At 38.9% G+C, this 22,023-nt stretch overlaps 1 protein-coding gene across 2 annotated transcripts in view; it reads left to right on the top strand.

The window, feature by feature from the left end:
- Positions 1–19,977, top strand: part of LOC133254002 (cytochrome b5 reductase 4) — a 114,758-nt gene extending 94,781 nt beyond the window's left edge. For both annotated transcript variants that reach the window (XM_061427925.1, XM_061427924.1), the window contains 4 exons: positions 5,948–6,098; positions 6,403–6,489; positions 17,066–17,230; positions 19,387–19,977. In XM_061427925.1, the coding sequence (XP_061283909.1) occupies positions 5,948–6,098; positions 6,403–6,489; positions 17,066–17,230; positions 19,387–19,441 (458 nt within the window). In that variant the 3' untranslated portion in view covers positions 19,442–19,977. The remainder of the gene's footprint in view (positions 1–5,947; positions 6,099–6,402; positions 6,490–17,065; positions 17,231–19,386) is intronic.
- Positions 19,978–22,023: the final 2,046 nt, after the last annotated feature.

Below are 22,023 nucleotides of genomic sequence, written 5' to 3'. Positions count from 1 at the left end.
TCAATTTAAGTTAATTTCAATTTAAAGTCATCATCTGCAGTGATTTTGGAACACAAGAATATAAAGTCTGTCACTGTTTTCCATTGTTTCCTCATCTATATGCCATGAAGTAATGGTACCAGATGCCATGATCTTAGTTTTCTGAATGTTGAGTTTCAAACCAACTTTTTCACTCTCTCCTTTCACTTTCATCAAGTCTCTTTAGTTCCTCTCTGCTTTCTGCCATAAGTGTGATGTCATCTGCATATCTGAGGTTATTGGTCTTTCTCCTTGCAGTCTTGATTCTGCTGCTGCTACTGCTGCTAAGTCGCTTCAGTCGTGTCCGACTCTGTGCAACCCCATAGACGGCAGCCCACCAGGCTCCGCCATCCCTGGGATTCTCCAGGCAAGAACACTGGAGTGGGTTGCCATTTCCTTCTCCAGTGCATGAAAGTGAAAAGTGAAAGTGAAGTTGCTCAGTCGTGTCCAACTCTTCGCGACCCCATGGACTGCAGCCTACCAGGCTCCTCCGTCCATGGGATTTTCCAGGCAAGAGTACTGGAGTGGGGTGCCATTGCCTTCTCCGGAGTCTTGATTCTAGCTTGTGCTTCATCTAATCAAGCGTTCACCTGATGTACCCTGCATATAAGTTAAATAAGCAGGCTGACAATATACAGCCTTGACTTACTTACTTCTTTCCCAATTTGGAACCAGTCTGTTGTTTCATGCCCGGTTCTGTTACTTGAACTGCATACAGATTTCTCAGGAGGTAGGTAAGGTCGTCTGGTATTCCCATCTCTTGAAAAATTTTCCACATAGTCAAAGGGTTTAGCATAGTCAATGAAGCAGAAGTAGACGTTTTTCTGGAATTCTCTTGCTTTTTCTATGAGCCAACGGATATTGGCAATTTGATCTCTGGTTCTTCTGCCTTTTCTTCATCCAGCCTGAACATCTGGAAGTTCTCGGTTCACATACTGTTGAAGCCTAGCTTGGAGAATTTTGAGCATTACTTTGCTAGCTAGCATGTGAAATGAGTGCAATTGTGCGGTGATTTGAACATTCTTTGGCATTGCCTTTCTTTGGTATTAGAATGAAAACTGACCTTTTCCAGTCCTGTGGCCACTGCTGAGTTTTCCAAATTTACTGGCATATTGAATATAGCACTTTCACAGCATCATCTTTTAGGATTTGAAAAAGCTCAGCTGGAATTCCATCACCTCCACTAGTTTTGTTCGTAGTGATTAGTTCATAGTTCCTAAGGCCCACTTGACTTCACATTCCAGGATGTCTGGCTCTAGGTGAGTGATCACACCATTGTGGTTTGTCTGGGTCATTAAGATCTTTTTTGAGTAGTACTTCTATGCATTCTTGCCACTTCTTCTTGATATCTTCTGCTTCTGTCAGGTCCATACTATTTCTGTCTTTTATGTTCTTTTGATGTCTTTTATGTTCTTTTATGTCTTTTATGTTCTTTTATGTTCTGTCTTGAAATGTTCTTTTGGTGTCTCTAATTTTCTTGAAGAGATCTCTAGTCTTTCCCATTCTATTGTTTTCTATTTCTTTGCATTGATCACTTAGGAAGGCTTTCTTATCTCTCCTTGCTATTCTTTGGAACTCTGCATTGAGATGGGTATATCTTTCCTTTTCTCCTTTGCCTTCACTTCTCTTCTTTTCTCAGCTATTTGTAAGGCCTCCTCAGACAACCATTGCCTCCCTCCCAATCCAGTCAGTGGCTAAGTTCTGATGAGTCTACCTCCCAGTAGCTTTTTAATCTGTCTTTTCTATCCTTTCTGCTACCTCTTAGATCAATCCTTCATCACTTCTCTCTTGATCTGTAACTGGTCTCTCTCAGTTGCCTTTAACTGATATCTTACTATTAATCTGCATTTTCCAGTTCTTTATCTATATCTGCCCTGATAATCAATTTAATCATGTTGCTCTGCAGCTTTGATACCTTGGATGGGTCTCCATTACCTAACTGATTACACCCTTTTCATGGCCTATGAAGACTTTGATGAACTCTCCAGCTTCACCTCTCACTATACAAAATACTTGTGCTACTCAGGCTCTACAAGTTTGCCATCCTCATTCATTGACACATGAGCTTTGTAGGATGCCCATTGACCCTCTTTCTACCTGTCAAGTACCTTTGTTCTAGTATTTTTTAAAAATATCACTTCCTTTATGAAACTTCCCTCCTCTTCTGAACCCCTCAGTAACTAACACTGTTCATAGCTCTAGGATAAGAATACATAATATTTCCTATTTACATAACTTTGAGTTTAAGGATATAGATTGTCTTATCTTTGTATTTCCCATCCCTAGCAGAGCAGTTGGCACATAATGGGCTTTTAATAAAAGTACTCTGAAAGAATTAATAAAGGGACTATAATGAAATCTACTAATATTTAGAGATTCCCTCCCTTACTATTTTACTCCTTTTTCTATGTCTTCAGCTTTTCACTGTCTTTTGCCTAACAATAAATGTGCCCTTCCCCCTTTAAGACCACATTAGCAGTAATATCGAGTGAAATAGATTGCTGAAATTTGGAAATAGAGAAAATTTTTGCTATCTGAAAGTTAAGCTCAGCAATCAACATATAACAGATGTGATGAGTCATCTTTGGTTACATAAATCAAAATATTGAACATAAATGTGAACCTATAGAATTTTGGAATACCTACAGATCTAATGAAGGTGATACGACCTCGTGAAGGACTGACAGCACAATTGTAATATAGAAGGTGGAAACTTAACCAGTGGTCTTACAACCTATCTGTAGACATTGTGTAACACAAAACAGAGTGGAGAGTCAGCCTACAGCATGCAAAAGGAAAGCTGAAATAGTAAGGCCAGTGTTTTTTCAGTTTCATCTAGAGGAGCTCTCATGGCACAGACACTGGTGCCCCTTAGAGGGTTGTACACTGGCATGACAGTGATAACTCATGAAACTCCATTATGACCTATAGGAGCTACCTTATCAAACTATCCACTTTGTTTCAATTTTGTGTTCATTGAGCAATTTTATATGATTATTTTGACCTTCCAAATAGTCCAATTTTTTATCTTCCTGCATTGGGAATGGAAGTCCTGGATGGAGCTCAGGTTACTAGATGCAGGTGGTCTGGCTGAAAATCGTTGCCATTCTGGCAGGTATGCTTTAATCTCTTGTGAATTAGAGTAGCATTAGGTCCATGCCTGAGTCTAATCAATTTTATGACATTGGAAAGACTGGACTGTGGACAGAAGTTATCAAGATAGTATGATTCTGTGAGGCTTCTTTAGTAAACAAACAGCTGATTTTTTCCCGAGGATATTCTGCTTTCATGGTTCCTTTCAAATTATAACAGGGAGCTTCTGTTACTTTCTAATGTTTAACTCATCAATTACTACCCAATTCTTGCTATCCTGCCATGGACAAGAAAGGGAAAAGAGAGGAGCAGCCAAGCATTTAAAAATAAACCAGAGCATTTGAAATTGTTTTTTAAAGTATGGACAACTTTATTTTTTTTATTATTTTTAATATTACATTGAAAATTTCTGAAATGTCCTGAAGACAGTTCTCTTATTTGAGTGGTGCACAGAGATTATATCAGTTGCATACCAGAAAAGGGTTTATTCAACTATTTTGATTGTAGATTTGGTAGTAGTGTGCCCCAAGTATGGTTTCTGATCATGCTTTGTTTTTAATAGGAATTCAGAACAGCTCTTGTTTTATTTTGTGGGTTTTTTTTCCAGTTGTGTTTAAAAAATTTTTTTTAATTGAAGTATAGTTGATTTACATGTTGTGTCAGTCTCTGCTGTACAGCAAATTGACTCAGTTATACACATATAGACATTCTTTTTTTAATATTCTTTTCCATTATGGTTTATCACAGGATATTGAATATAGTTTCCTATGCTCTATGGTAGGACCTTGTTGTTTATCATCCTATATATAATAGTTTATACCTGTTCATCCTGAACTCCCAGTCCTCCCCTCTCCCACCTCCTCCCCCTTGGCAACCACAAGTCTGTTCTCTATATCTGTGAGTCTGTTTCTGTTCTGTAGATACGTTCATTTGTGCCATTAGATTCCACATATAAGTGATATCTTATGATATTTTGTCTTTCTCTTTCTGACTTACTGCAGTTAGTATGATAATCTCTAGTTGCATCGATGTTGCTGCAAATGGCATTATGTCATTCTTTTTTATGGCTGAGTATTACCCGATTGTATATATGTACATTTATCCATTCATCTGTTGCTAAACATTTAGATTATTTCTGTGTCTTGGCTGCTGTGAATAGTGCTGCTGTGAACATAGGTGTGCGTGTCTCTTTTTGATTATTGATTTGTCCACGTATATGCCCAGGCATAGGATTGCTGAATCGTATGGTAATTCTATTTTCAGTTTTCTGAGGAACCTTCACACTGTTTTCCATAGTAGCTGTACCAATTTACATTCCCACCAAATGAGTAGGAGGGTTTCCTTTTCTCTACACCCTTTCCAGCATTTGTTGTTTGTATATTTTTTAATGATGGTCATTCTAACTGGTGTGAGGTGGTTCCTCATTGTGGTTTTGATTTGCATTTCTCTAATGATTAGTGATGTTGAGCATCTCTTCATGTGCCTATTGGCCATCTGTATGTTCTTTGAAGAAATGTCTACTAAGATCTTTTACCTATTTTTCCATTGGGTTGTTTGTTTTTTGTTGTTGTTGAGTTGTATGAGCTGTTTGTATATTTTGGAGATTAAGTCCTTGTCTGTCACATCATTGGCAAATATTTTCTCCCATTCTGTACGTTGTCTTTTTTTTTTCTTTTTATGGTCTCTTTTGTGTGCAAAAGCCTATACGTTTAATTAGGTCCATCCCATTTGTTTATTTTGTTTTTATTTCTATTGTCTTGGGAGACTGAGCTAAGAAAACAATAGTACATAAGATAATATTTTAAAAATGCATTTTGCTGTGCCAAACCACCTAGGCTCAAAAGGCTACAAATTGTACAGTTTTACCATTTATATGACATTCTGGAAAAGCAAAACTGTAGGAATGGAACAGATAAATAGTTGTGAGGGGTGGGGTGAGGGGTTGAATACAAAGGGGAATTTTTAGGGTGATAGAAGCATTCTGTATGCTGTTGAGATGGTGGACACATGACTATGCATTTGTCAAAGACCATGCAGAGTGAATTTTACTATGTGAAAAAAATATAAAACTTTCAGAAAAAAATGCAAGTTCTGCAACTTGTGTTTGGTGATGTCAGGGAATCCCAGATGGAATGCAGAGTATGGCAAATGAATCTGTTTTACAAATGTATGAAGTAACCTCAGTGAAGGGAGTGGGGAATAAAATAAACTAAAAAAATTAAAATGGACTAAAGAATTATCTCAAATTATTAACAGTATCTAGGAGTGACTTTTATTGCTGTATATTTGCATATTTTTAAATGTTCTTTGGTAAGGAAATGTGACTTTTGTAATTAAAAAATTAACAGTAAAAAGATAATAAGATATTAGAAAGTATTTCTATTTCAATTTTTTTCTCCTACTAGGTTTATTACTATGATTAAGAATCAGTATGTAAGAGTGAATATGTATTCTCCACTCTGTACTATGCAAGACAGGTATACACAGACTCTGCTTTTTAAATAGTTTTATCAATAGTTTAGCAATCAAGACTTTATTGATAATTAGTGGCAGTAGTTTATAAATTAGAGATGCCAGATGGTTTGGGAAAATAATGTTGGGAAATAAGTATAATAAAACCTTATTATTAATTTGATTATAATGAAAATGTGAGTATAATGACATACTTGGGGGCCTAATGAATATTCTTAAAACTGCTTACATTCCTTGAAAACTGAGATATAGTCTGATAATTATGCAACCTGCTTCTCCTAGTGTTCTTAATTCGGCTAGGTTAACTGTTTCAGTTTTCCTGATTTTTTTTTTTTTCTGATTTCATGTATATTTCGTTGTGTAGGAGATTATGTTTCTGTAAGCAATCCTGAGGGCAATTTTATAATATCCCAGCTCCAAGAATTGGAAGATCTCTTTTTATTGGCAGCAGGAACAGGCTTCACACCAATGGTTAAAGTACTGAATTATGCTTTGACTAATATACCCAGTCTCAGGTATGTCATTTTACATTTAATTCCTGTCCCTTGTGAGGCTGTTAGATTAGTAGAAGGTGTTCTAAATCTATTAAAAACTCAATGGACTTCAACAGACATGTTCTCATCCCTTAGTCATCATTTCTTTCTCTTCCTCCTCTACCCTAAGCTGTTTTATTCACTTGATTCCTTTAGTTTTGTTACCTTTGATTACCTAATTGACACTGAAAAAACATTCATGCTAATTCACGGTTAGACTTTCCATTCATGCATATTTTAAATATAATTGAAATAGTACTTTTGAATTGTTGTTTTTTCTTTTAAGGAAAGTGAAGCTGATGTTCTTCAATAAAACAGAGGATGACATAATTTGGAGAAGCCAGTTGGAGAAATTAGCATTTAAGGATAAAAGGTATTAAAGTAGTATTAGCTCTGTGTTTAAATATTTTCATACATGTTCAGTCAGTTGAGACCTTAACCTCTTTCAGTTCAAGTTCTTAGTTGACCAGAAAACTCCTTCTAATAAAAACTAAACAAATCAATAATTCTCTTTTAAAAAATTTAAATGTAAGTAATGTTAATACACCTTCCCCAAAGAAATACTATTTGATAAGGTCAATGTGACATCAAATATGTATTGATAAAATATATAATGGACTTTATATTGATTTTTTAAATTAAAAAAAAAATTTTGGCTGCACCACATTGCTCATGGGATCATATTCCCCAACTAAGGATCGAACCCACACCCCCTACATTGAAAGCTCAGAGTCCTAACCACTGGACCGCCAGGGAAGTTCCTGGGCTTTCTGTTTATGTTATGTTTTATAGTGAGTTGGGTTTCTTTGAAAATGATCCAGTGTAGTCAGTTTGGTAATTCAAGATTTTCTAATTATAATGGGGACAAATCAAATAAGTTTGGTGAGATGAGTTAAACAAAAATAAAGATGTTTTGGACTTCCCAGGTGGTCCAGTGGTTAAGACTCCATGCTTCCAATGCAGGTAGCCTGGGTTCAATCCCTGGTCAGGGAGCTAGATCCTGCATGCTGCAACCAAGAGCCCACATGATGCAACTCAGGATCCCACATGCCACAGCTAAGTCCCAGTGCAGCCAAATTAAATAAGCAAACATGATTCTTTACTACAGGATTTCTTAGAGCCTTTACCATCCATGCCAGTGCCTGTTGTGACTTTCCAGAAAGGGGGTTAATTATACATTGTTTAGCAAGATTCTCTTCATTTTTGTTTGTTTACATAAACACATTAAATATCACAAATGATCCTCAGTAGACACTTTGGGAAATGCCAGTATGGTTCATGGAAAAAAATTTGAGGCAGGCTGAACTCAGTGGCAGAATGAGGCAGCAAGGACAGCAAGGTAACAATTTGTTTCATAGAAAAAGGAGCCCAAGCATAGTGAAGAAGGTGAGATAGGTTAACAGGCATATGCTCTATCTCCCCTAAAGAGAGGTAAAAGCAGTATGAAATTCAAAACACATCTTTTAGGAGAAGAGCGAATGGAACAAGCTGTCATACATCCTGAAGCATTTTTGTAATCATTAAAAACTATTTCTAGAATTGCAGAACTTCCTAAGTCACACAAAGTATCTGACGTAAATGTTTGTTTTTGACGGTATAGTATAGATAAAGTTCTCTGCCTTTTCAAAGGTGAAGACTTCAGGAACTCAGCTGTCCCAGGGCCTCCAGGTACTTCAGAATATTTTCCAAACATCTTCACTAAGGTGATGCCATGGTTCCTTCTAGTCTTCTCTCTGTTGTCTCCCATCCTCCCCCTCATTCTTGTTTAGTAAGTAATTTGCACAAATTAAGAATGATCTGAATTTAATGATCTTTGAAGTGCTTTCTCTTCTTAATATACTTAAAACATAATCCTAAAAATATTTATTATGTCTAAGTAGTTACATGGCAATTTAGAGCCTAATTTAAAGAAATACAGATTCCTGGGTTTTTCTAGTGTCTTTTTCACTCAAAGTGGAAAATTGGAAGCAACGTTTATGAAAAAACCTAAAGACCTAAATTCTGGCTTTCTGTCTACCCTTTACTAGCTTGAAACTGTATTCAAAAATTACTTACTCTGTAGGCCTGTCTCTTTATCTTCAAAATAGAATAATGACATCTGTCGTACTTCCTTCCTAAGGCTATTGTGCAGACTAGAGAAGGCAGTGTAAATGCTTTGGAAACTGTGAAGCCCTGCCTCAGATTATTTGGATTGTGGTTAGGGAGGACCTCTGTGGATATGCATTTCATTTCTGTATTGACTACTTGAGCTTCTTTTTTCTAAACAATCATTTAAAAGACTTTAGACAGACGTAGCTATACTTCTGTGGCTAGTTTTTGGTTTTTCTTTTGTAAGTACTTCTGGCAGTTTGGGGACATGGTATTTTGTAAGATCTTTTCCTTGTACAAGGAAAATTCATTTACTATTATTTCGGCAAACAGTATTTCTTTGATGTAAGAACTAATTGGTAAAGGGTATGTGTTGACAGCTTCTGAACACAAAGTATTCTTTAACAACATCCCCTGTGTGTTTTTTCTTGCATGGTCCATGTAATTTGGGTTGGTGGCATTGTGTAGGCTTGAGGATAAGGAAAGGCCCCCTTTTCCCCACTTCTGGATGAGTGGCTCTAACAGTACTCATCAGGTGAGGGAGACGCTCCAGTTTGCTGGGAGAAGTGAGAGTGTTTTGACTGCCAGCCCGCCTTTATCCTCTCTCTTCTGCTCCCATTCCTGTGCGTTCTCTGCTCCCTGCCTTCTCTTCGGCCTTCTGGAGATACACTCGCCTTGCTGGAGGCCCACTACTAGCACTGACTTCCAGCACTGGCTGATCTGTGTTCCCTGGATACTCATGGTCAGACCCTCACTGGAAAACGCATGGCTTCGTATGGGTACGTGGCTTTGGAACATTTATCAGGAACCTTCCATATTCTGAGACTATGCAGATGGAGGAGAAACCTGGCCTTGAAGGCTTACCAATGGGTTTTGGTAGTAGTATTCAGTCAAGATATATAACTGTTGAGTCCCATACATTCAAGGAAAGTAAAAGTTTAAATTTAATGTAAGGTAGTTTTAATTGGTCATAACTATCATTTAGTTGGGCTTCCAGGGTGGCTCAGTGGTAAAGAATCTGCCTGCCAGTGCAGGCTGTCCCTGGGTTTGATCCCTGGGTCAGGAAGAACCCCTGGAGAAGGAAATGGCAACCCACTCAGTATTCTTGCCTGGGAAATCCCATGGACAGAGGAGCCTGTTGGGCTACAGTCATAAACATCATTTAGTTAACATTTAAGGCTTTATTTTTTATCTGTTAAATCACACTTTCCTACATTTTGACTCTCCTGTATCACTTCTCATTTTACCAATACATTTCTGATGACAAAATGTGACACTTGAACACATCATCTTGGTTAGATTATTATTGGATTGTGGCAATAAAAACGTGTGTAGTTAAATGAAATACCCTGTTCTATGTAGGATTAGGACACAGTGTCTAATCAGTCCTTTGTAGAACAAGGAGGAATAGGAAAAATAGATGCTGAGACTGGTGTGTAATCTAGTACCTTCATTTTCAGCAAGCATGTTTATCCAAATAATGTGTTTGGCAAGGGAAATTCTTTGAAACACAATTGTATAATGGAAACTTATTAACCTTGTGACCTTGAGCAAGTTACTTGATCTGATGGAGCTTCATTTTTTCCATCTATGAAAAGGGACATCAATATCTACATCATAGGATTGTTTGCAAAAGGGGGCAGTGAAATGGCAGAGTAGGTGCTGGGCCCAGAATTAGTATATTTGTAACGTTCGATGGCACCCCACTCCACTACTCTTGCCTGGAAAATCCCATGGACGGAGGAGCCTGGTGGGCTGCAGTCCATGGGGTTGCGAAGAATGGGACTCGACTGAGTGACTTCCCTTTCACTTTTCACTTTCATGCATTGGAGAAGGAAATGGCAACCCACTCCAGTGTTCTTGCCTGGAGAATCCCAGGGATCGGGGAGCTTGGTGGGCTGCCATCTATGGGGTCACACAGAGTCGGACACGACTGAAGTGACTTAGCAGTAGCAATGTTCATTCATTCATGAAATACTTGTGAGCGTCTGTCATGTGCCTGTTCCCCAGGGCTATGATAGGAAGCAGGGATGTTGTGTTGCCTTATTTCCTCATGCAATCCGGGAAATGGATCTCTTCATTTTCCCACGTTGCTAAATTTACTAGAATTGCAGAAAATAGATAGACCATAAGTGCTTTTTTAGGATGTTTCTGTTTCAATTCAGTTTTCATGTCATTAAGGCTTAAATGTGAGGAGGGAAAGAAAGCTTGCCTGAATTTTATCCAAATACTATTACACTTGACTATTAACTCCAGTAATTGGAATTTGGTTCACAACATTCCAAGTTTAGGGAAGTCTCCTACATATACTTTCCTAAAGAAAAATGAGAGAAAAACAGAACATAAATATGTACAGCAACAGCTGTAGCTATTATGTAAACTGTGATCCAAATTAAATGTCTCATATTTTTGTCTTTTACTGAGCAGTGTTATGAGGCCTGCTTGGCTCAGTATTATACATCGGTACTTCCCTCCCCCCTCAGTAGAATGCATCTACTCTGAGTTCTCTGCTTTTGCAGAATTAGTTTTGTGGGGAAGGACAGTTTTACAATGAGATTGACTCCTGGGTAGCATTTTGTAATACACAAATATAATAAGTATTTTCCTTCCCTTTCAAAGTAATCATTTTTGAAGACAATAACCTTATTTTAGTAAAGTTAGTAGCATATTCTTCTCTGTAAATAGTGGAATTTGATGATTTGTTGATTTCTCTGTTTATAGAATTAATATGAATTTATATAGAAAAATATATATGGGGAAAAAAATCATCTGTAGTCTTACCATCCAAGCAAAAGTAATGGTCTGTATCTTTCCATTTTCTTTCTCTTTCTCCCCTTTTCCAACTGCCCACACATACTTATATACATGTATTAGTTGTTTTCTTTTGTATTTTTTAAATAATGTAGTCCTACTGACTATACTTTTATAACTACATTTTCTCTTTAGTGTATTGTGTATGTTCTATGTATCAGATCAGATCAGGTCAGATCAGTCGCTCAGTCATGTCCGACTCTTTGCGACCCCATGAATCGCAGCACGCCAGGCCTCCTGTCCATCACCAACTCCCAGAGTTCACTCAGACTCACGTCCATCGAGTCAGTGATGCCATCCAGCCATCTCATCCTCTGTCGTCCCCTTCTCCTCTTGCCCCCAATCCCTTCCGGCATCAGAGTCTTTTCCAATGAGTCAACTCTTCGCCTGAGGTGGCCAAAGTACTGGAGTTTCAGCTTTAGCATCTTTCCTTCCAAAGAAATCCCAGGGCTGATCTCCTTCAGAATGGACTGGTTGGATCTCCTTGCAGTCCAGGGGACTCTCAAGAGTCTTCTCCAACACCACAGTTCAAAAGCATCAATTCTTCGGCGCTCAGCCTTCTTCACAGTCCAACTCTGACATCCATACATGACCACTGGAAAAACCATAGCCTTGACTAGACAGACCTCTGTTGGCAAAGTAATGTCTCTGCTTTTGAATATGCTATCTAGGTTGGTCATAACTTTCCTTCCAAGGAGTAAGCGTCTTTTAATTTCATGGCTGCAGTCACCATCTGCAGTGATTTTGGAGCCCAGAAAAATAAAGTCTGACACTGTTTCCACTGTTTCCCCATCTATTTCCCATGAAGTGATGGGACCAGATGCCATGATCTTAGTTTTCTGAATGTTGAGCTTTAAGCCAACTTTCTCACTCTTCACTTTCACTTTCATCAAGAGGCTTTTTAGTTCCTCTTCACTTTCTGCCATAAGGGTGGTGTCATCGGCATATCTGAGGTTATTGATATTTCTCCCGGCCATCTTGATTCCAGCTTGTGTTTCTTCCAGTCCAGCATTTCTCATGATGTACTCTGCATATAAATTAAATAAGCAGGGTGACAATATACAGCCTTGATGTACTCCTTTTCGCATTTGCAACCAGTCTGTTGTTCCATGTCCAGTTCAAACTGTTGCTTACTGACCTGCATACAAATTTCTCAAGAGGCAGATCAGGTGGTCTGGTATTCCCATCTCTTTCAGAATTTTCCACAGTTTATTGTGATCCACACAGTCAAAGGCTTTGGCATAGTCAATAAAGCAGAAATAGATGTTTTTCTGGAACTCTCTTGCTTTTTCCGTGATCCAGTGGATGTTGACAATTTGATCTCTGGTTCCTCTGCCTTTTCTAAAACCAGCTTGAACATCTGGAAGTTCACAGTTCACATATTGCTGAAGCATGGCTTGGAGAATTTTGAGCATTACCTTGCTGGCTTGTGAAATGAGTGCAATTTTATGGTAGTTTGACCATTCTCTTGTATTGCCCTTCTTTGTTATTGGAATGAAAACCGACCTTTTCCAGTCCTATGGCTATTGCCGAGTTTTCCAAATTTGCTGACAGATCAAGTACAGCACTTTAATAGCATCATCTTTTAGGAGCTGAAATAGCTCAGCTGGAGTTCTATCACCTCCACTAACTTGGTTCGTAGTAATGCTTCCTAAGGCCCACTTAACTTCACACTCCAGGATGTCTGGCTCTCGGTAAGGGATTACATCATCATGGTTATCTGGATCATTAAGACCTTTTTTGTACAGTTCTGTGTATTGCAGGATAGAAATTCACCAGAAGACTCACTAAGTCAAAGTGTACCAAAGCTACTGATCCATTTTGACAAATAGCCTCTCAAAAGGTAAAGTTTTTCTGTACTCTGGGGACTAGCAATGTGTTAGTTCCTTTAAGATAGAAAAATCCAGTGATTCCGGAAGCATAAGGAAACTGAAGAAAGTTCTTGAATCCCTTCCTTTTCCTGCAGCCTGTGAGGCAACTCAGATACGTGGATCCCTAATCTGGACCCTAAACCATTTTCTGTTCCCCTGCTAGATGTTCCTCCAGGGGTGTGTTTCTTCGAATGTGTTCATGTATTCCCACCCTAAAGGGCTCTGTGATTAAATAGGTTTGAGAAATAATGTATGCTCTGTTAGCTTCTTGAAGCTTAATATGAACTTACCATGTTCAAGGTTTTGAAAAATTCTAAAGAAATATCTTTTAATTTTCCCCCAAACTTACTTGATTAGGTTAGCTTCCCCCTCCCCCACCATGGACTACCACTAACATTTGAAAGAACACAGGTGTTTCATCAGATTCATTTTGAGAAATGTTTCTATAAGATGTACGTTTTATCTCATGTTAACGTCAGCTGTTTATGAGCTGTTTCTCCCATGAGCAAATAGCGTTCACCACAGTTTCTAGTATTTTTCTTTAGTTTAGAAAAGCCAGGGAAAGCTGGGGCCCCAAATACTTTTGAAATACTATTTTGTGGGTAGTAACAAGTCACTGAAGCTTTTTAAGCAAAGTAATTGTGAGACTGGATCTGTGTTTTTAGGAAAACTAGTATAACGAGGATGTGCCAGGTAGATGAGGATAAGGCTAATAGAGCAGCATCTTAGACAAGGGATAGAAGGGCTGGAACTGAAGCTATGGCAGTAAAAATGGGAGGGCAGGGCCATGCCTGTGTTAAGAAGTAGGAATCAGTGGGTCCGGGAAGTTGATTGCCTGGGGGAGGAGGGAATATGTTGTTAAATGACTTCAGGCTCTGCATGCGGTTTAGACTAATGAATACATTTGTATTTCAAGATTTTTTATCTCAAGTCGTTATCAGTCTACTTAAAAATAATTTCTTTTTCACAAGCTTGTTTACTTCCATTGACATTTAGACCTCATAGAATCAGGTCTCTCTTTCTCTCTCATATATATTGCTTTGCACTTTATGGATCCTGGAAATGTATTTTCTGATAACTTTTTCAAGAGTCCGAGTCCTTTCTGGCACTTTTGAAATAATAGGGTAGAAAGGAACTTCAGGACATTCACCTAAGGCAGTGCACGCCTCAAAGCTACAAATGCTTCAGACAGTAAGTTGCCTTTTAGAAAAATTCGGAAGTAACCATCCATAATAACCGTCTGTATCTTGATGTGGTGTAAAAAGTCCTTCATTCAGGTATTCTTGAGTTAACTTGGGATTGCTCCCACTCCAGTTTAAGCTCTTTTCCAGTCCCAGGAAGGAGAAGATCATTCAGTCGTGTCCTTCTCTTTGTGACCCCATGGACTGTAGCCCACCAGGCTCCTCTGTCCATGGAATTCTCCAGACAAGAACACTGGAGAGGGTTGCCATTTCCTTCTCCAGAACAGTCTCCTTACGGTCCTCTAAAACTGCATCCATGCCACCTGGTCTTTTTCTTTTGAGAGCCCCAAAGGTATACCCAGGGGACCAATATGTAACTAAATACAAAACATATAAGGAATTTATACCATTTACGTAAGGATCACAGTTATTTTTCACCCTATGGTAGATGCCTGTAGAAAGTATGCCACTGATGAGGATTTTTTTTTTTTTCTTTTTAAAGCAGCTCATTAAAGGAAAAGCAGGATTTTTTTGGATGACAAAGGACACCCAATATTGATTTACATATCTTAGCAGTTTTATTCCAGTGACAGGTTTATTGGAAAATAGAGGCAGAGGAGACTATCTTTCATTTGTAATTTAACAAGGCAGTTGCTGTCTCCATTGTACTGTCTATGTATAATTAGAAATGTCTTAAGATAGTGATTCTGCAGCTGCTCTTGGGTCCCCTTTGATAATCTGATGAAAGGTTATGGACCTTCCCAGAAAAATGCTCCCACAAATTTGCATACATTTTTATATGTAATTTCATAGATACCAGCATATGGCTTTGCTTTTCCAAGTATACTGTTTATTTTTAACCAGTATAGCTTGTTCAATAAATTCTTTTATTTATTCATCAAGTATTTTTTGCACATTTGTCTCAAACCAAGCCTGAATACAGTGTAGAAGAAGATAAACAAGGACTCTGCCCTCATGAAGCAGTAAACAGACATCACATTCCAGAATTATCTAACACTTTCTTAATTATAACTGCAGGGAAGGAAAAAATGTTAGTGAAAGAATGTTTTTTGGGGGTGCTATTTTCTATAGGGTGGATTTGAATCACTGCTAAAACAAAATGGGAATCTTGAAAGCAAGAAATAAAACATGTCTCTATAGGGTTTTTAAATATAAAATCAGATTATTAGAATTGTAAGAGCATGTAGTTTTTCCCACCTAGAGTCTGGGTCTGCTGAGAGCTGGGATGGCTTTTCTGTCCCCAGCTGGACCCTGAGGTGATCTGTGTACCTGTCCCACCCTCACCCTCCCCACCCCGACTCCCATCAGCTTTTGGGAGCGTTAACCTGCTGCAGTGCAGCCAGGCAAGGACCACTGCACCAGCTGCCTCTTGTTTCTGTTCTGGTGTTCGGCTACCCAGGCCACCTCACGAGAGAAATGATTCACTTCAGCGTTTTCTTGAGATTAACATATAATTAATTTCTGCCACTATTGAGAAAAGATCTAAATTACTCAAGCAGAAAATGTAGCAAGGCATTTGATCTATGCTGCTGAAAAATGATAAGAATTAGTGGTGTTTGAAAACAGAGCAAAGGGACCAGGTACAGCTTAGAATTTTCAATTTGCTCTGGCTCTTCACCAGCAGGTCACATATCATATTACAGAGCTGTGGGAAGAACTGGTCTGGAGCTCCTTTTGAGACTTGGTTTGATGTACTTCTTTCTTATTGTAATTCTGTACTCTTCTCAAATGCCTTCCTCCCTGTGTGCTGGCCACTAGGGGTGCAGCGGTAACCAGTCCCTGCCCTCATTGAGTTTCTAGTCTTATGGGGAAAGTGGACACGACTGAGCGACTTCACTTTCACTTTTTCACTTTCATGCATTGGAGTAGGAAATGGCAACCCACTCCAGTGTTCTTGCCTGGAGAATCCCAGGGGCAGGAGAGCCTGGTGGGCTGACGTCTGTGGAGTCACACAGAGTCAGACACGACTGAAGTGACTTAGTAACAGCAGCAGACATTACTAAAATAATCATCTCGGTGGCCACCTATTTACAGCCTGATTTAAGAGTGATAAAGAAGAGGAAAAGGGAAACATTTCTACAGCACATATAAGAAAAGACAGTGGAACAGCAGTGCTTCCCTAGAAATGATGCTTGAGCTAAGAACTGAACGGTGGGGTGTGGTAGAAACATTACAGAAAGAGAACAGGCAGGCTGTGGCAGTGCAGGCTGAGAAGCAGAGCACAGAGTTAGGAGCTAGGATCAGGGAGAATCTGGATGTGAAAGGTGAGGCAGATCAGTCTCAGGTTTCTGGTTTGTGCACCCACGTGAGTGTGGTGCCATTCACAGCAGTGAAGCCAAGTGTGGCACAGGGAGACTGCAGGGTGAGGTGAGCCCATGGAGACGTTAACAGAAAAGAGTCAGATAGGCAATTGGTTATCAGAGTCAAGGACTCATTGGAAGGGTTTGAGTCAGAGATTAAAATGCACATGTCATTGGTCATGTTCTTTACTGAGCAGATTAATAGAAGCGTGGAGCTCTCTGAGATAACTTTGAGCTTTCTTTTTTTAATTCAAAATATTTTAATTTAAAATGATTTGGTTTGTAGGGTCCCTAAAAACCACATTCTCTATCTTGGATATAGTCATCCTTGGTTGAATTCAACAACTGTTTATTGAGTGGAATACATTTATATGTAGGTAGAATGTAATTACACACAGGTCATGAACCCAGGCTAAGCTCTCTCTGAGTTCAGTAAAAAATGTCAAATTATTCTCTTTTCTGTAACAAAAGTTTATGTTAAATAACTATGGATTTACTTGTATTTTTTGTGAAATCTTTGTTTACAATCCCTTCCAGTGCTCTTCTAGCAAGTGTATCAACCTTCCTATATTCAGTTGTTCTCCAGAGGAGAAAAAAAGATGTTTTATTGAACTTGAAACATGTTCCTGACATGTTTAACATAATAAACTTCTTAAAGAAATGTTTCTTTTCTCCAGATTTGAGGTTGAATTTGTCCTCTCAGCACCTACTTCTGAATGGAGTGGCAAACAGGGATACATCTCACCAGCTCTGCTCTCTGAATTTTTGAAAAGAAGATCAGACACATCCAAAGTCCTCATCTGCCTTTGTGGGCCAACGCCATTCACAGAACAAGGAATGAAGTGAGTAGCAATGTGGTAGGAGAAAGAACGGCAGCACTGGTGAAGTACAGCCTCCTGTAGAAAGCAGTTGATGCGGCTCTCAGTTCTTCCTGTTCATATGAACCTGCACTTTAGAAGTCTGTCACAGTGTAAGAAAATACTGACCAAGTGTTTCATCTGTATGCAGTGAAGGGTCGGAGGCCCCAGTTATGCACAGAGTTAAACGTGAACACAAAAATAAGACACACCCAGCTCTTGATAGCCTCTCCTAGTGGCAGGCAGCATGAACACATTCATAGAATGGGTGCCAGATCTTTTTAGGGCTCTAGATTCAACCTCTCCTTCCACCAAAGCTTCATAATATATAATAATCTTTTAAAATATCATAAGCTATGTTCATCTCATTATAGCTTTTGATCCTCCCTCTCTGCAGCTGGGTGAGCATTAGTCAAAGAGTTGAACTCTGCACAATGAAAACTCAGTGGTATGACTATCTTATTTAAAAATCACCTTGATCTGATTTAACTCTAAAATGACACTTTAACGTGTTTAGTTTAGATATAGCGATAGCCACTGTTATTGGGTTTCTAGATGATTTTAAAATACAGCTGCCTTAAATGCTCTGCATTTCCTTGTTTGGTATATGACTGAACCTAACACTTTCTAGATAGTTTTCTCTCTTGCTGTCTTATTTTTAATTATGAAAAAGACAGGCGGTATGGCTGAAAAGATAGGATGGGGTTAGATAGTGAGAGGCTTGCCTGCTGTACCACATTGGTCCTTTTGACTCCTGTGCCATCCTGGCCCTTTGTGTGAATATGTGTGTATGCTCTGGAAGCTACCAGTTTGGGTTGGAAACCCAGCTCCACCACTTACAGTCACCCTGCAGTCATTAACTACGAGCCAAAACTTTCTAAACTTTAGTGCATTTCTATATGTTCATGTGTATCAGTCGCTCAGTCGTGTCCTACTCTTTGGGACCCTACAGACTGTAGCCCAGCAGGCTCCTCTGTCCATGGACTTCTCCAGGCAAGAATACTGGAGTGGGTTGCCATTTCCTCCTCCAGGGGATCTTTCCGACCCAGGAATCAACCCCGCATCTCCTGCATCTCTTGCATTGACTGGCAGATTCTTTACCACTGCCACCTGGGAAGCCTCATTTATACAAGGCAATAAATGATAATATTTATGCACTGAAGTGCTTAGCACAGTGACTACATAGAGGGAGTTCTAAATAAATGTTTATTTTTTTAGCAGCATTTTAAACAGCTACTTTTAAGTAGCTATCTCCTTTGATAGTGTTTTCCAAGTTAAATTGTACTTAAGCCGTATTTCTACTTTTCCGTGAGGGAAAATTAAGATAGAATGCTATGGTATCAACTCCTTACTTTGAAAACTGATGAATAAAGGGGAAAAAAATAAGGATTTATTCTGCCTTTTCTGTATGAGCTATACTACTGTGTAACCACATAATAAGTGAGAAGAAGTTATTCTTTAGAGAATTCCTTGGCTGATAAATAATGATAGAAGTAGGATGTCATCAAGTTCAGTCCCTAATGAACTAATTGATCCGTACCTAGATCATCAATGGTGGTTTGCATCCCAAAAGAGAGCCAACCAGGTATTATGTGCCTTGTGATGAAAGAGCACGATCTATGACGTAGTCTGGTCAAAAAGAATTGAACCTGTATCTGATCAGACCTCTAGATCTGATTATTAAATTTAGGGAGATAAAAGGAAAAAGGAACATATTATTAGAGTAAAGCCACAGGGATACTGCAAAATCAGAACCATGGGGGAGTCAATGTGTGAAAATCTCATTTTGTCAACAAATAAATTGCAGGACAGAGAGAGATGGAGGGGATCTTACAGCTCAAAAGATACCTAAAACACATATAAACCAGTCACAGTGAATAGACTTTAGTTGGATCTTGATTCAAACATACTTTTAAAAATTATAACACTTATGAGACAGCTGCAGGTGTGAACACTTACTAGATATTTGATGACACTAAGGAATTGTTAATTTTTTAGAAGTGAAAATTATGGGGTTTTTTAGACAGCACATACTAACTGGGAAATATGAAAAAATATTATGGTTACAGTGGTAAACTTTGATGTTATTTTATTTTCAAGCATCTTCCATAAGAAACATGTGCTTTGTATTTGTTTTTCAGGATGCTGCATGATCTGAACTTTTCCAAAGATGAGATCCATAGTTTTACAGCATAATGAAGAGCTGTCATTCAACTGTTTAATCTAAATTTGTGATTACTTAAGGTTTTTTTTAAGAGAACATTTTTGTATATACTAAAAGGTTAACTAGAATCCAAGTTTCAGTTTCTTAAACAAAAACAAACGTTTCTTCACTATAGATACCTTGTGGACTTTATTTTGTACCTTAACTTATTTTACTACTGATATTTGTCCTGAAAAGTCAATCATGACAACAAGTACATATAGGATTCTTTGTTATGAATCACAAAGTTCCTTACCATGTAAACTGTATCACTGTTCTACAGTAAGCTCTCGTGTTTTATGACATGATAAAGCAAATGATCATTTTGATCACATTTCTATGCTGTACAATGTCTGATTAGCAATACAGATTAAATTTTACATTGCACTGTTAACTCAGGAAATGATTATTTATGTCCTTGTTCTTACTATGAAAACATGGAATGTTATAACTTATTGAGCGATCCAAACATTTTGTGTCTATGGCCTTGATACAGAGTAGAATAAAAATATACTTAAGTACTTTTTAATCTTTGTCATAGAAATGTGTTTGAATGCATGTTTGGGGTGGTATGTAAGGAGAATATTAAGAGGCAATGATAAAAGATTCTGGAGACACTCACACAGGTAGTTTTGGATTAGATGTGTTTAGAAACTTAGATAACTTTGACAGCTTTTCTTAGCCAAAACTAGAGACATCGGGAAAGATAATGGAAGTGTAGCCTCTGGACCCATGGCCTAAAACAATCATTTGCTGCTTTGGAATGGATTAAATTTAAATTCTTTTTTGAGTCTGCCTAGACCATCTAGGAAAATGAGGAACACGCCATCCTAAATGGTACCTTCCCTGGCTGGTTGCTCGCCCCACAAATGCCAGCTCAGTGGGGAGCCCTCCTAAGCTCTGCTGTGTGGTCATCTTATTCTCTCTCCCTGCCTCTGTGCACAACCTGCAAAAAGCTCTCACAGATGGGGATTCTTCAAAGAGTATCGAGAAAAGCCGTTGTGAGCTTTTTCATGAGGAAACCGCGTTGGATGCATGGGTGGTTCTGCATAAGCTAACTTCAATTTTTCACTCTTATTCAGGATAGCAGCATTGCTTTTTTACAGAAATGACGGGGAGGGGGGTTGGGGGACGGGTGTCTCCAACTTCTCTGTAAATGATTTTGTAAGCAGCTAAGCTTCACCAAATGAATGGTATACTCAAGAGAAAACACAATATTAACATTCCTCAAATTACAAACCCCCAGCCTCGGAAGCTCCCCAAGTGCAAGTGGCTGAGTCAACACTGTCTTTCCCTATGTCTCCCTCTTCTGTCTGTCCTCATTCACCCAGGCAGGACCTAGCTGTCCTAGGCTGTCAATGCTCCCTGGTGGCTAACAGAAACATTTTCTATCTTCTGCCTTCCTACCACCTCCTTTTTCTCCCCTAAGATCATGAACTTTCTAGGCATACCTTTTTTTTGTAGTTAATTAGTAATATAGAAATTAATTCTATCTTAGCCAGCTTTCTTATTTTTTCTATCCTCCTTTTTCCTCTCTCCTCCAACCCCTTTTTGACTGCCTCCAGCAAATAAAGTCTCCTGTTACTCTCTGTATCTTTTCCTCTGTCCTCTTCTTACTGTATTTTAAAGCAAAATAAAACCCATAAGCATCCTCTCAACCTGTGTATTAATAATCCTCAGATTAGTGTCTTAAATTGAGAATCAACTGAGCTTCAATTTTACCTCCCGAATACCAGCTGGATGTTCCACAACCCACTAAAATTCAATAGATCCCAAACTAACCTTTTGCCATGACCGTCATGTAACCCAACCAGGTCTGATTGGCTGATGCTCAGCAAGCCAAAACACTGAGACACCAAGGTTTGCAGCAAAGTGAGGGTTTTTCCAATAGTCATGTATGGATGTGAGAGCTGGACTATAAAGAAATCTGAGTGCCATGAAGAATTGATGCTTTTGAACTGTGCTGTTGAAGAAGACGCTTGAGAGTCCCTTGGACTACAAGGAGATCCAACCAGTCCATCCTAAAGGAAATCAGTCCTGAATATTCATTGGAAGGATTGATGGTGAAGCTGAAACTCCAATACTTGGCCACCTGATGCAAAGAACTGACTCATTGGAAAAGACCCTGGTGCTGGGAAAGATTGAAGGCAGGAGGAGAAGGGGATGACAGAGGATGAGATAGTTGGATGGCATCACCGACGTGATGGACATGAGTTTGAGTAGGCTCCCGGAGTTGGCAATGGACAGGGAGGCCTGGAGTGCTGCAGTCCATGGGGTCACAAAGAATTGGACATGACTGACTGACTGAATTGAACTGAGGGTTTTTTTAAAAATCTGCCAAGTCAGGAGGCCGGAGAACAAGTCTCAGATCTGGAAGGGGCTGGGGTACTTATGGGCTAAAGGATAAAGAAGCAGGGTTTTCTTAGGCATGGGGAGAGATGATTGGGAAAAGCTAGAGCAATTGTCATTCTGCCCATGCATGACTAAGCTCCAGGCCCTCGCATGTTCAAAAGTGGAGGCACTCTGCAGGATCTGAGGGTGGAGTTTTTAGCCCTCTGATATCAAAAGGTCACTG

This window comes from Bos javanicus, chromosome 9, assembly GCF_032452875.1.
Source record: "Bos javanicus breed banteng chromosome 9, ARS-OSU_banteng_1.0, whole genome shotgun sequence".
Lineage (NCBI taxonomy): Eukaryota > Metazoa > Chordata > Mammalia > Artiodactyla > Bovidae > Bos > Bos javanicus.
The sequence above is the reverse complement of the archived record's forward strand: the minus strand, read 5'-3'. Positions and strand labels throughout refer to the sequence as shown.